Consider the following 15,509-nt stretch of genomic DNA (forward strand, 5'->3'; position numbering starts at 1 on the left):
CTATTTACCCACATAGGAACCACGTTGCGTTTAGGTGCTCTAAAAAAAAACTCGGACAACCAAAACAACAAGTAATGCCCAATGTGTGTTGTGAAAAATAAACTTACGACATATTTTGATAAATATATGATAAAAAATAACTAAAGCTTCTCATATCCAACCGGAGTGACTAATTAAATGGCCAGCATGCACAATGCAAACACATTGAGAAAGTAGTCTGAGCTACAAAACTGAGTAAAAAAGGAACACAATGACATAAGCAAACTCCTCTACTTTAAGTTCTCACAAGTGATTCAGAAAATGCTGTAAACTTTCTTCCAATTTCCTTTTTTTCTTTGTTAAGATATTATGTGACAACATGTACGAACAGCTATTAGTTCCTCCACAAATAAAATTTCCCATTTTTCTGATGGTAAGCAATACAACACAAGAACAGGCAAAATTAACTCGGGCTGTACCATTATACAAAAAAGGGTGCTGAAATTGATCAAGACGGTAAACAGTCCGTTTTTGCTATTTTTTGAATAAATAAAGTATATACACTCTGAAAAAAGCTATATAGTAGTAAAGTATAGGTTGTTTTCATTGTTTATAAAAGTGTACCATCTAAGCAATTTTATGAACTAAATATTTACCCTCTTTCCCACAGTTTTTGAATGGGCTCGTCTGTCTAGTCGTCGACTGTGGAAGCAGAGGCGCTCCTGAGAGTAATTTCTAAAAGAACGCAAAGTTGTTCATTTTGTTTTTTTCTATTTAAATAATTCCGGAATTACTTGTAGTGTTTACTTCTGTCTAAAGTCATGGCTTCTTCGGATGTCGCACGGCAGCCGGTAGGCTTTTTTCTCTCTCTTGTGGTTACAAATGACAGTTGAGCAGGGAGTGTCCGCGGCTATCATTAGTTAGCCACCGCTAGCTCCATAACTCTTTTTCTCGTTTCATCAAAATCTGAAAGTAAAACCGATGCTTCGGGATGAGACTCTACAACATTGTAGCCATTCACTTGGACATATGTGCAGCTTTTTTCTTTCTTTCTTTTTTTTATTTTTATTTTTTATTTTTACTAGCTTTATATGAAGAAGAGAGTACTTACATGTTTTTAAAACCAAAGAACCCTAGCTTAACTTACATTAGCACAACATTAGCACTTTACTGTATTTGTTAATGAAAAGTATAATTTCATAAAACTAATTTGCACCAAGAAAAAGGGGGAAAAGAGATCAGCTAAGATTCAGGTTGGGCCGTCATCTGTTTTTGTTTTTTTTTTGTTTTTTTTCCCCAAAGGTCACATATATAAGATACATGTTAGCAGTTTCGTTTTCTTAAAATAAACTTGCCATTGATGCGTAATTCCACACAGTCGACTTTCCACATACATTTTTTTTTCTTTAGTTTTCCACACATCCCATCGTGTACATGATTGGAAAATTGAGCCTTGAGGAATTTCCTGAACGTCTGCAGTTTGTGTTGAAACATAGTAGGTGTATCTGATGTACTCCTGATGTTTGTATAGTTCAGGGTGGGACAGGTAAGAGGAGGATATGTGGACATTGAAGATGCACTAATCAGTTACTATTTGAAATGTTAATTTATCATTTTTACAAATAAAATCTAACAATCAATTAGGGTTTTTTCTTTTGTAGAAGCCACATATTTAAAAAAATATATTTGCACCATATATTACGTAAACAATTCCATAAGGATCACACTGATTATTTCTTAGTCAAAAAACATAACCGTATGTACAGGGCCAGATTAAAAGTGCACAGGCCCCTGGGCCCAGCGTTCCAGGGCCCCCTTTCCCAACGCAACATTGTGAAAATTGTGAGCTACACTGTAAAACAACGTTTCTTACATCTCTCAGCCAATGGTACCAATAGCAATATACTATTGGTAGTGGTGTAACTACCTGGCTTTTATGTACATTTTGTTTCATTTCCAAACTGCTGGTGTATGCCCTACGTCGGCCCCACTTGGGTGTGGGCCCCTGGGCCTGTGCCCATAATTCCCACTAGACAATCCGGCCTTGTGTATGTCTGACAAACAAACACCACCCATTTGCCTTGATTCAGTTTTGAACCCATGTTTAAGAAGGAGTCTGAAATAATATAGTTGCAACATTATAAGAGCAAACCTCAGCGTATTTAATGTATTTTACAGGATAAAGGAGTCCGGCCCTTGTCCCTGGCTGGTCACGTGGGCTTTGACAGTCTTCCAGATCAGCTTGTCAACAAGTCTATCTGCCAAGGCTTCTGCTTCAATATTCTATGCATTGGTACTTTTTTTTTTTTTTTTTTTTTTTAAATACACATATACATTACACGATTCCTTATTATTATTATTATGCTCATGTTGCCACACAACTAAATTTCATTTGTTACTTGTTTGGGTGAATGCATGCACATAGTTTTATTTTCTAACAGTATTTACCAGGCTCTACATCTGTTTTATACTGGATTGATTTAGTTTTGAGTTTTAAAGTTGTAGTCATGTTGTGACTAAAACAATAAAAAAAAATATAGTTTTAAAATGGACTAAAACGAGTTTTAATAAATTTACTGAAGAAACATTTATTGAATGTCTTATTTGTATGTAACTGGAAAAAAAGTCAATGCAAATTTTTTATTTTTGCTTCAGGTGAGACCGGTATTGGCAAGTCTACGCTAATGGACACTTTATTCAATACTAACTTTGAGAACTTTGAGTCATCCCACTTTGAGCCTCAGGTGAAGCTCCGGGCTCAAACCTATGACCTGCAGGAGAGTAATGTCAGACTACGACTTACTGTGGTAAACACTGTGGGCTTTGGAGACCAAATGAACAAACAAGAGAGGTACAGTTAATACATTTGTCAGCTGCTGTGACAGAAGTCACTAAGACCGAAGAAATATTACATTTTAAAATAAAATGATTTAATTGGTCATAAAGATCCCAAAGCACTGACCTGCACTGTCATGTCTGTTTCAGCTATCAACCAGTTGTGGACTACATCGACAAGCAGTTTGAGAGTTACCTACAGGAGGAGCTAAAGATCAAACGTTCTCTGCACAACTACCATGACTCACGAGTCCATGCCTGCCTTTACTTCATTTCCCCGTCTGGTCACTCACTAAAGTCCCTGGACCTGGTCACCATGAAGAAACTAGACAGCAAGGTACAAGATGTCTCACAGCATTGTGGCTCAGGCATTCTTAATGGTTTAAGTCATTAAAAAGTGTAGTGCAAGTTTTGTGTGGTAACTGTAATAGATTGAGTTGTTCACCCATTCAATGAGGTGTTTTTATCATTAAACATCAACATAATAGTTTAGTCCCTTGTAAGTCCTCAGTGTTACTTTTATTCTAACACATGCATCTGTGATTAATTGGTGCTACTCGGAATCATATTTGAGTTTGTGTGTAAGGGGCAGCTGCAACTCTCACGATCTCATACAAGCTGGATGGTTCACAGAAACAACAGGACCTGCTGTTGGTGAAAGACAGATACAAACTATCCAAAAATATGATTACGTTTGTTACTAAAGTGTTAACAACGCTCATGTTGAGAGACGGTACAAGTCCTCTGCATGACTCTGCATGTGCATAACTCTTGTGGAAGTGCATCTCATACTGGTGGTGAAGTACTGTTTACAGCTTCTGAAGTCATTGTTTGTCTCCTGTAGTCCTCAGTGTGTCATCACAGCAGGTTAGTGAGAATTTCAGACTTATCTAAATTATATAAACATGGACAAATGATTGAAGCAACTGTTAACTGCTGTTGTTTAGCCATGTATGCATTCAGCCTTAAATGAGCAGAGCATTATACCGGCAGTCGTTCAGAAAGGAACTGTAAGTTTCAGTATCGTCGGAGCATGAATGATGATGCATATATTGTATTTCTCAAATTTCAGCCGAACTTTGATTGAATGGTTTGTATTGAAAATGCCAGAACAAGCTCCTTCCTTCCTTCCTTCATTCTTTCCTTCCTTCCTTCCTTCATGTTTCTTAGGGCAGCACAGTTATGAACATTTATGAAAAATCTTATATTCAATATTTTCTCTAAAAGTGAAGAGCAAAGCGGTAGTGGCCGGTTGTCAGCACATTGGAGGTGGGGAAAATGGCTAAAAATAAATTTTTTAAAGGAAACATATTATGGAAAAAAATCACCTTTCTTTCCATGCTTGAGAGAAAATATGCGGGTGGTAGAGATCAATGCAAATTTAAAAAAAAATACAACTCTGAATGGCATTTTGTTTTCAGCCTCCTGTATCTGAAAATGTGACTTTCAGTGAATTTGTTAAAATTTTGCTGTATAAAGTTCCGTTAGTTCAAGAGATTATCGGGGCCCCCCTCCTTTACAGTTTCTTCCCTGGTTGAACTTTAGACACTGCTACATTTGCTATAACTTATAGGTGTAAAGTTAAAACTAATTTGTTATTTACATCAAATCTCATTATTAGTTATATAATTAGTTTAGCTTAAAAAATTGTGCAAGCTTATGAAAAAGTGAATAATATGAACTCTGTAAATTTGAACAGTACACTGTTGATTTCTGCTGCCAAATTTCTATTATTCCCCCCAAATAGAGATAAATGGTGAAAAAAAAATTCAAACACTGATGTGTTGTTAGTATAAACAACACTTAAAACCATTAAAGCGGATTTGCATACAAGGAAAAAGGTAAGACTTAGTGTATAATAAACACATGCTGGTTTTTATTTGCGACTGCTGGGACAATTTCACAGTCTGCCTTGCCCCCCACCTCCTCTTTCCCGCTTCCATAACTCTTGAAGTGGTCAGAAACTTTCCCATGCTCTCTGTGTGTAGTGACTTGTTTTTTGTGAGTTTGTGTGGTTTCACTGGCCTGGAGTAGCAGTAACCCTGGATTTGCATGTGAAAGGAGTAGAAGAAGCAGTGGAATGCTGTAATCACCTCTCACACACACACACACACTTGAGTTGTCCTTTTGTGTCACTGTACAGATACACACAGAAAGAGCCAATTGTGGTGACGGATAGTCACTCACTTACACAGCTGTTAGAACAGATCTCCTAGCATTGTTTTGTTTTCTCTGCTGGGATCAGTGTGTGTTCTGCATGTATCTACGGGTGTGTGGTCTGGCCCAGAAGCTTGCGTAGTGACATCTCATTCCAAGCCTGTATTTGGTACAACGAGATGACAGACAGGAATGTGGGACGACTTGGGCACCAGACTGAGCTGCTGGGCTAGAAATGGCATGGTTTATAAAACACTTTTTTTAAAACCAGTTTAGACATAAATATGTATAGATATATATATATATGGAAAGAAAATGTTCATTTATATTGCTTATTCCTTTGTGCATGTGTTTTTATATAGCCAAACACATTAACACATTTTTATTGCCTACATGTGCGACCAGCTACAGCATAACAACTATACTGGATATAGATTTTTTTTTTCTTTTGCACTGGTGCAACTGATGATTTCACTTTTAGTTATTTTAACAAGCTAATGCAGTAGCCACTGTCCCAGACATGTTAACTTCATATCAGGTGCTTCTTTCAGCAAGCGAGAGTGAATAGAAGTATTTATCGAGTGAATACTAGCTAATTCTCTTACATCGAGTTCTGCAACACCATCTTCTGGGATTTAGCTTAATCTTAATCCTTATCCACCATTTCCTGAAGTGGTGAAAAGTAGTCTAGGACAATGTGCTTTTCTCTCGATTGGATTTGTAACAATTTATTTTGGGTGCCGATTCAATTTAAATTGCGATTTCCTCAGTTTTGCCAATTTTTAGTTTGCTTTTTAAACACCAGACCATCTGAAAAAGTTGCACGATGACCAAGTTTACAGACTATTTCACAAGCCACATTTCCCAAATAAAAAAATCAACTGTGTGTCAGTTTTTAAAATTTATTCAGCATCAATAATTCTGAACCAGCTGTTTGAACTGATACTCCTGTTTCAAAAGCTTGGACTGCATATAAAAGTGCTGGTTTGAGAGTCTGTTAGCTTGCTGCTGCCGTTTGTTTGGCTAATAGCTCTACATTTACCTCAGGATTGTGTCTTGCTAGATACACAGTAACGTTAGTCGTGTTACAGGACTATGCGACATCTGCATGACAAAGTTTACAAAGCTTTTGACATGTCCAACTCTGCTTTTCCTTTCAAAGCAAAAAATCCAAAATATGTCCAAACTTTTGACTTAAAATGTGATGGTGGAGGATTTATCTCTGCATTTTTTTGCAGGTTGTCCATCATTCTTTGTCTTCTGTTTACGCGTTTTCCAAAACAAATATAACGTCATGTTAGACAGTCGAAGAGAAACGTTTTGCCAACTGTTGGAGAAATGTTGAAACTTTTTCACCTTCCAACCCCTAGTGACAAATGCAACATGGGAATGATGAACCATATCACTGGAACCTGTGTCGCATACAAGCATAGTGATTAGAGCCATGTGCCATTCTTCCAGAAATCAATGATATCAAATTTAGCCTCATTACACATGTTTTGCACATTTAACTATGTCTTCAAAGAATTTTTTCTGTCCTTTTTGTTTACGTTAATGCTTATTGCTTAATTTATAAACAGCACAACATTGTAATAGTGCCTTTAAGTTGATCTGAATAGGTGCAAAAATAATGTAAACATCTAGAAAAGTTTTTGCTGATCAATTGCAATAGCATATACTTTCTACTGAAAGAGAGTTGCTCTACTACTTCTGTTTGTGTGTTAAGATATTCTTTAAAATGTCACTATTAATATTTTAAGTACTAATTGTTAATAACAGATGTTCTTCACACATGGGTAATTGTGTTAATGGAGATGACTGTAAGAAGAAAGTATATGCTGAATTATAAAATTGTTATTTTCTTAAACAAGCTGCATAAGATGCAAAAAAGGTCCTGCAGATATTCAGAATGAGTAATGAAAGTAGATTAAGATGCTGTTTATTTCAAATACAAATCCCATCTCGTTGCAGGTGAACATCATCCCAGTCATTGCCAAAGCCGACACCATCAGTAAGAGCGAACTGCACAAGTTCAAGATCAAGATCATGAGTGAGCTGGTCAGTAATGGTGTCCAGATCTACCAGTTCCCTCTGGATGATGAGACTGTGGCCAAAGTCAACACTACAATGAACGTAAGGAAACACACAGGCATGCTTTCTGACAAGGGGTTTATAGTTTAGGCACACGTTTTCAGAGGTTTTGTAGTTAATTTGTTTGCCCTTTGTAGATCACTGTGACTGCAATATACAAATGTTGCAGACTGACATGTTCTTATTAGTACAAAGTTTTTATTGTTTTCCCATTAGTTGAAGTGAAGAATTAAACTGGAATTTATTTCTAGCATCAGATGAATTATACTTGCAGGCACACCTGGTGGAAGTGTTCATGCAGGTTTAATTTGTATGAGGAAGAATTGCTGAAAGTGTTTGTGTAAATGAAGCCTGTGATTTTATAAGTGTCCTGTTGTCCACATTCCAACAGCTCCAGCCTTTTATTTTAAAATGTTATATTAAACCTTTTTTAGGGTCATTTGCCATTTGCTGTAGTCGGCAGTACTGAGGAAGTTTGCGTTGGCAATAAGATGGTGAAAGCTCGCCAGTATCCATGGGGTGTTGTCCAAGGTATGATGGATCACTGTGTGTTTGTGTGTATTACAATACAACTCAGTGACACCTCAAGATTTTCATTTATTTATATATTTTCATTGAACAGCACAAAGTATAACACTGTAATTTGCTTGTTTGTCTGTCAGTGGAGAATGAGCATCACTGTGACTTCGTGAAGCTGAGAGAGATGCTCATTTGTGTCAATATGGAGGACTTGAGGGAGCAAACTCACACGCGGCATTATGAGCTTTACAGACGCTGCAAACTTGAAGAAATGGGATTCAAGGACACGGATCCAGAGTGCAAACCTGTCAGGTAGGCTGCCCACTCAGAAGTTCTGTTTTCATACAAAATGCACAGTTCACAGAGATGAAATGGAAGTGTGTGTGTGTGTGCATAGTTTGCAGCAGACTTATGAAGCCAAGCGTCAGGAGTTCCTGGTGGAGCTACAGAAGAGAGAGGATGAGATGAGACAAATTTTTGTGCAGAGGGTGAAGGAGAAGGAAGCTGAACTGAAGGAGGCTGAGAGAGAGGTATGAGAAGTGGGGCCAAAAAGCTGGTTCAACACCGTATAAATCACGATACTCTCAGAGTAAAACTCTTGTTTTGGGGTGTTTTTGTTTTAGCTGCAAGGTCGTTTTGAGCAGCTGAAGCGTCTCCACGCAGATGAGAAAGCAGCTCTGGAGGAGAAGAAGCGGCTCCTTGATGAAGACCAAAGTTCCTTCAGTAAGAGAAGAGCTGCCGCTCAGCTCCTGCAGGCCCAGAGCCTCACAGCCAATGGCAAGAAGGACAAAGACCGCAAGAAGTAAGAGGCCTTTTTGGACACTGTTTATTTGAAACACTCTGCTAATGTTCTCTGTTCTATGTATGCTGGCAGTGATGGTTACATTAGTTTGCTGAGTCATGTGTAATCTGCTGTTGTCAGTGGGTTTAGCAAACTGAGACGTGTGATACAATAAACATTACCATTCTGATCAATGAACATGTGGCAGCAACTGCTGAGATGACAGAGAAGCTTATTAAAATCAGACTTCCTAGAGACAAACTGCTGGTTTAAGTTAACATTGCTGTTCATTGACAAATGCTTACATAAAGTTTAGTCAATCACTAATTTTAAGCCATATCATTCGCTTTGTGTTTCAGCTCCGGCTTCATGTGAGGACCTTTTGGAAATATACTCCATTATGAATTGTTTAACCAGTGACAGTCTGTTCACGTCATCTTCAGCCAGTCTCAAACACTACCTGGGACATCACCACACGCCCTGCAGCATGTAAAAGTATGGTTTACCAAAGTTTAAAAACTGTTTCCAAAAGTCATTTTGTACACTTTAATTCTCGTTTTTAATCACTTTTGTAAGTTTTATGACATTTTGTGTATTGCCTTTTGTATTTATCCTTTTATTTCATATAAAAATGCCTTCATTTTCTATCCACCTCCACTTTTTAACTTCTGCCAGACGGAGTTATCCTCACCAGCTTCTGTTTACAGATGAAAGAACTTAGACAGGTACAATAATAGTGTGAGGCCTTTTCCATCATATACACTGCCATATGTTTCATAAGAGCTTCCTAATAATTTCATATAAAGCCCTTTTCTGATTACAGAAGGTGAAATAAGCCAGTTTTCCATAAATTAATTTAGTCAGATAATTGATGACACTAAACAAGGTTTCTATCATTCTTCAAGGAGTAATTGAATAAAAAGTTCATAATAAAGCAACAATATAAAGTTTTAGTATTACAAGTAAATAAAGGTCAAATTTAAAAATACTTTTTATAAAACCAGTTGAACCTTCAATAAATGTAACAATAAACTCAAATATAGATACATAACATCAGTATTTGTGGTCATATAGTGGTTAACTAGTTTTACTTCAATATGTTTGAAATCCTTGTTTAAAAAGGATTGAAATGGCATCAATTGCCATTTCTAAAAGTTAATCTGTTGCATACAGACTTGTTCAGAATCACTGTTTAAGGGCATTTTATTTCTCATTGCTTAAAACCTGCAGCAGCCACACTGGTTGTTGCAAAAGGAGGATGTTGTTTCTGAACATTTCTAATGCATTTACATTTACAGTGGGACACATTTCCAGCATGATGTGTGTTGGACTTGATTATGAATCAGAAACTTGTCTCTACATATCTGTATATTGTTGATTTTTTTTTCCTGTTGGCACAAACTGAAATAGGCCAAATCACTGAAAACAAACTATGCATCATATTATGTCAGTGTTTGTTTAGGAAGCAAATGAAGAAAAGGACAATATTTTTCTGTGTTACTCTATTTTTACATGTATGTATTCACTTCTTTGTACTGTAAAACTACACGATTTAAAGCAGACACTGTGGTGCTGGTTTTCAGAAAAGTGTGATTTAAAAGCCAAACATTAACTCACTGACAGTAGATTCTTACACTAATGTGTTGGTGCCTTAACTGTGTAAAACCTAAAGATACACTATCCACATACTGATCTACAGGAGAAAATCTCACACACATTTTTGCTATGTCTTTTAAGAATAAAACTTTATTATTTGGGATTTTTTTTCCTTTCTTTTTAAATAAACCTTTTGTATTTTTGCCATGACATGCTGTACTTGTCTGCTTCTTCAGACCTGAAAAATTTTGTTTCAATTTTGTCAAGATGAATTCCTCTCTTGCTTTGGAAAGGATGGATGGAAAGGGCAGTGGATGATTACATGTATCGCATTTGCTTTTAAATGCAGCAGCAGCAGCTTAACATCTTCCCCACCTACCACTTGCTTTATTTGGGCACACACTCACAAAGAGACCGTCTTGTTCCATCTGGTGGAGCTTTGTTACCCTGCAGTGTCTCACCCTCCAGCTCCATTGCCCTTCAAGTGACTCAAAAGCAGGTATGCAGACAGGTGGACAGACAGGTCTGGCGTAAAGCAGAGAAACGCTGATCGATTCCCTGCAGGAGTCTGTGGTACCTTGCTGGTAAAAAGCAGGAAAAAGGACACCCAGAGGAGACCCATTTCACCCAAGTAAAACACGGAGAGGGTGTGTTTATGGAGTGAGCAGACATGTTTAACCACTCTGGCTGATTTCACCCATATTCTGAAACATTATCTCACTACAGCAGATTCAAATATAGAAATAAATAAATTAGCTGCCTGCTCACCTCAAATATAGCAAAGTCAAGTTTTTCTGAATGGGTGTAAATCCAAGCTGTCAGACCTGTGCTGGCAAGCGCACATATTCCCATACACACACCCTCATCACTTTTTGCTAGTCACTCTAAATGCAAATGGAGGTGATGATTATAGACAGGCCTGACTCCTAGAGAAATGAGGTTGTCATTTAAGGGGGAGTGCCAACAATGCTCTGAAATTACCTATTACACACCTCATCCATGTCAGTGTTTGGCTTGAGCGCAGGAGGAAAAAGAGTGCAATGAGAAATGGGGATAAAAGGAAGGTAGAGGGAGGGATGAAATGGACATCCTTCACCAGCATGTCTATAATGAAGACAATAATACTCTGAGACATCAATACCTACGGTGGTACTCATAAGTCTTCATAAGCTCATAATGAACACATTGTCGGAGAAAGATAATTATAATTAGAGCAATATATTATTCTCGGGATGAATCCTCCAAAGGGCAACCATTAAAATCCAAATGGGCAATTCAGGTAATGTGTTTGTTTTGTAGCAACAGCACATAAATGAATATTGTTCTCAAACATTTTCTGTTTCACTTCAATTAATAAGCTATAAGCAGAGAGAAAAAAAAAAGAAAAAAAAATCTGGGAAATGTTTTAGAACAAAGGCTTTTATTGCGAAAAATGCACTTGACATGAAAAAACAATCATATCAACCACGGGTCATCAGTACAAGACGATGTATAATGATCACATGGCAGAGAGCGCTGGACGTGGCCAGCACAGAGCATGACCTCAGTGGCACAAAAGGCCTATAAATATTCTGCACAATATAGAATTATATTTATATATATAATATTCATTTATTCAGTTTCACTCACTGTACCAACTGTCTCCAACTCAACTCAGTCCTAGCGAGGCATGAGTGTCCATAAAATTCCTTTTTTTGTGTGTGTTTGTAAAGAGCTACATACAAAGGTCTTTTTCCAATAATTCTCTCTCCCTCTCACACACAGACTCACACATGCACTCACACAAACACACACACACAAATATCCACAAGATCAAATATGGCTGACATTAAATTGAAAATGGCAGAGTGAGAGCTCAGGCTTCCTGGGAGAAGGGTTAACAGCGCACAGGTAGCAAAAGTGGCTTGGCCTCAAAACCGCTAAAAGCTATCAGATTTGAAGAGGCAATTTGTGGCAAGAACTGTAATGGCAACCTTGGTGCATGCTGGTAGAACAGGACCAAGTATGCAGATACTTGTGCCTCAAATCACTCTGAATTAGTGGGAAACCTGGGGAATTCTGTTAAAGTCCAACTGAAAATTGAGCTTTCTACTGATGCGTTGCTGTGTTCATGCCCGCCACTGCTCTGAAAAGCTTGATTACATTCGTCGAGCTGTCACCGTGTACTTTCCAACCAGGAAGCTGAGGAGAATGACTGGCTTATGTAACTTCATTTAAACAGATAGAAATCTGAAAAACTGGCGCTTCAAGTTGTTTAATCTAAAACTACCACTGTGCAGTGGTTTGATTCCTGACGTTTTGACTGTTGTAAACTCTTTTTCCTCAGAGCGTCGAACCCCTCGAAATGAAAACACAAACCACAAACTGTGCTTAGGTTTCAGAAAAAGAAGAACTTTGTTCAGATCTGTTTTCTTTGTTCAGTACTGATCTGGGATCTGCTTGTTTTAGGCATCAGGTCAAGTTCAATGACAGCATCCAGCAGGCTCCATGTACCGACGTAACACAATGCAATGTCCAAAACAAATAGTATGAGCAAGTAGGTGTATGTGTTGACATTTGTAGGCACTAAGGTTTGACAAACCAGTTTTAGAGGAAAATGGGCATTTGTTTACATTTTAAGTTGTCATTGTTTTATATCCGAAATTTGCCACTCCATTTTATTTTTAATGAAAATAGTTCAGCTTGACTGAACCACAAAGCCCACTGAAACTTATGCAACTGTTAGGCCTATATCATAAAATAAAAAATTATATAAATGTAGAAAACAAATCAAACATTCAGTTTGTTAAAATCTCATAGACTTATGACACTAAATATGATGCTAAACTGAGAAACTGTTGCTTCGGTGGGCTCCAGTGACCATTTCAATCCCACCAAGGGGCCCACCTCGACAGATCTAAACGATCATAAAAATGGATAATTTTATCTGGCTTGCTTGTTTTTTTTAATGATTATTATTATAGGCCTCCTTTTCTTTTCTCTTTTGCTGTCACTTTCAAGTTGATACATCATCTGTGCTCTTTTTTTCCATCTTGTGCTAACTTTTAATGAATCTTTGAAGCTCCTGCTGGACAGTCTCATAATTGGCGGTTAATTCTGATGTAATATTATTTAAAGTGAGGAGTTTCTGAACTTCGATCTTACAATTTGATCAATTCTGATGTGCTTTTGATGATAAAATGAAAAGAAAAAACAAAACAAATAAAAACAGAAAACTAGGGCTGGTTTTCTGCCACCTTCCTTTTGCAGTATCGGTCCAGTTAGCCAATGAGCCTCAACGCTGCTTAACCATTAGCAGACACTGTTTACAATCAGGTTGGTATCAATATAATATTTGTGTTCCTGGACTTTGCTTGTGTCTCGGTCTATAACTGTTGCTGTGCTTTTGTTTCCAGAAAGAAACAAAAAAAAGTTTGTTGTCTTAAACAATGTAAACTCAGAAATCTGAAGGCTGGCAGTTGTACGATGGAATATTTGTGTCCTGCTCTCTGACTTACAGGTATCCATTCCCGTGCACTGTCAATAGTACATTCAGTCAAAAGCATTGGATGGTTGGATTGGTACGTTTGTTGGCACAGTTAGACAAAACCATTGACAGTTTTCCATGAAAGGATGTAGGAACATAATTTCCTGTTAAAAACCATTATAAAAAAATTAATTTCATCTCCAGTAATGACTCTTGTTCTGTCGCTTTAAGAAATCTTTATGTCATTAGCTTCACAGCATAATTGCCTAAGTCATGTTTCAAGGTTTTATAGTCAATGATGCTGTCAATGAGCAAGATACAGATGTGACAATTTAGCTAAAATATCCCTTGCGCAATTATGCTATGCAGCTAACAAGGCTCCAAATGAAAAGTATAAAGATTTAAGATTTTTTTTGTCTTGCCAGTTTGTGCCTTGCAAAAAATTCATGTTAAAATAAGGATTTAACAAGCAGTAGGGAAAATCCCTTAGTAAATGCATTTTTAAAATATTGTTTATGTAAATATAGAGGCAGGTTGTAACAATATTACCAAGTGCATTTCTTTTGTTTCAAATCTCATACCAAAGTTCAAAATCTTTATAAATACAAATAAATTCAGTAAATATATTTTGGTGTGACTTTCTGTTTTCTTCTTACATTCAACAAGCCAGTTATTTCAGTTTAAGCTTTAGGGATCTATGAAAGTCAAATTCAACATAAATTAAACATTGTAGACATTTATGTAAAGACATATAAATAGAAAAATGAATGACCTAATTGAGACTTAACAATTTGCACCATTGGTTTTAAATTAAGCTCCTTGTGACAGATCATCACATCAGGACAACACAAACACCCTAATACAACATAGAAAACAGAACAAAGAGAAAGTAAAAATGCTACATGCATTGTTTAACATATGTGGTTGAAAAGAAGCATGTGCTCATTGCCACATTAGACACACAAATGTGCTTACAATAATCCTGGAGTGTAAATTTACTTACTTCCCTCATCACCTGGCTGTAAAGTTTCACTTCTCATACAAAGAAAGCACCCGGATTCAAGTTCTGAGGTCTCAGTGAAAAAGCAGAGCTAATGCTTTTTGTGCTAGTGTTTGCTGGTGGATGATGCCAAGGAGAAAAACTGGGAGGCAGAGTTTATCTTTCTGTGGAGTCTGGGCCTTTAGTAGTCAATATCAGCTGTCTGCAACATGAGTGATAGGTTAAACCTATCCTGTTTTCTGGGTGGCTGGGCTGGTTGTTAGAATAAAATTAGCTTTCCTGTTTACTTTGTGTAGGTATATAAATTCGTTGGACTAACATGGATTCCTGAAGACTTTAACCAGAAAGGATGATTTAAATTTCTTTCAATGTAAAACTCCAGTGTGGCTTCAACACCACCACAAAACATTAATTCTTCACTGGAATTCAGAGAAGTTACTTTTTCAATGTTAGCAGCTTTAAGGCAGGTTTTGACTTGTATTTCCTTTATTTGATCTTTAATCCAGCAAAAAATCTGGGAAATCAATATCAGCCCAACTCTTTTCTGCATACCACCTGTGCTCATGTATCTTGTATATGCTTGTGTGCTGTTTAAGTCAAAAACAAGGACAACTTCTTCCGTCTGCTTTTTGAAGTTCAGAAGCTTTCAACAAAGCTGCCAGGAAACAGCCCAGTCTGACCCGTCCTCTGCAGGGTGCCTTTGTACCAACCATCCTCCCTCTTCTTATGAACAAATACGACATCTCCTTCCCGCAGTTCAATCTCTGCCTCACTCTGAGGTGGGTAGGGGACCACGACACGATACCTGACAGATAAAAAGGTATAATATGCATCAGGCTGTGAATGGCTTGGGTAAAATCACAAGCAGGTTTTAGATGGTGCATTTACTTTTACTTGAGTACAATTCTAGCAGAATAAAGATACTTTCAGCCCCCCCCCACACACACACAAAACAAAACAAACAAGAGCAAAACAACCCCTTCTCCAAGTATTTTAATTGTACTTTTCTCACACCATTACTCGCAGTCTCACAGATACAATTTGTTCTCATTTCTCTGTTTTATAACATTCTAGATAGAAGCACT

The 15,509-nt window shown here is 37.3% G+C and overlaps 2 protein-coding genes across 4 annotated transcripts in view; one reads left to right on the top strand and one right to left on the bottom strand.

Annotated features, from left to right (window-relative positions):
- Positions 1 to 676: 676 nt before the first annotated feature.
- septin10 (septin 10) lies at positions 677 to 10,158 on the top strand. Its single transcript, XM_079254876.1, has 10 exons — positions 677 to 830; positions 2,158 to 2,272; positions 2,635 to 2,830; positions 2,965 to 3,151; positions 6,943 to 7,104; positions 7,497 to 7,593; positions 7,725 to 7,893; positions 7,979 to 8,111; positions 8,205 to 8,383; positions 8,722 to 10,158. Exons 1-10 carry the CDS (start codon positions 801 to 803, stop codon positions 8,735 to 8,737), a joined length of 1,284 nt encoding a protein of 427 aa, XP_079111002.1. The 5' UTR covers positions 677 to 800; the 3' UTR covers positions 8,738 to 10,158.
- A 1,222-nt stretch (positions 10,159 to 11,380) lies between these two features.
- LOC306766407 (E3 ubiquitin-protein ligase SH3RF3-like) overlaps positions 11,381 to 15,509 on the bottom strand; it is a 102,273-nt gene continuing 98,144 nt past the window's right edge. For all 3 annotated transcript variants that reach the window (XM_079254160.1, XM_079254161.1, XM_079254162.1), the window contains exon 10: positions 11,381 to 15,229. In XM_079254160.1, coding sequence (XP_079110286.1) covers positions 15,061 to 15,229 — 169 coding nt within the window. In that variant the 3' untranslated portion in view covers positions 11,381 to 15,060. The remainder of the gene's footprint in view (positions 15,230 to 15,509) is intronic.

This window comes from Telmatherina bonti (genome assembly GCF_933228915.1).
Source record: "Telmatherina bonti genome assembly, chromosome: 15".
Taxonomy (NCBI): domain Eukaryota; kingdom Metazoa; phylum Chordata; class Actinopteri; order Atheriniformes; family Telmatherinidae; genus Telmatherina; species Telmatherina bonti.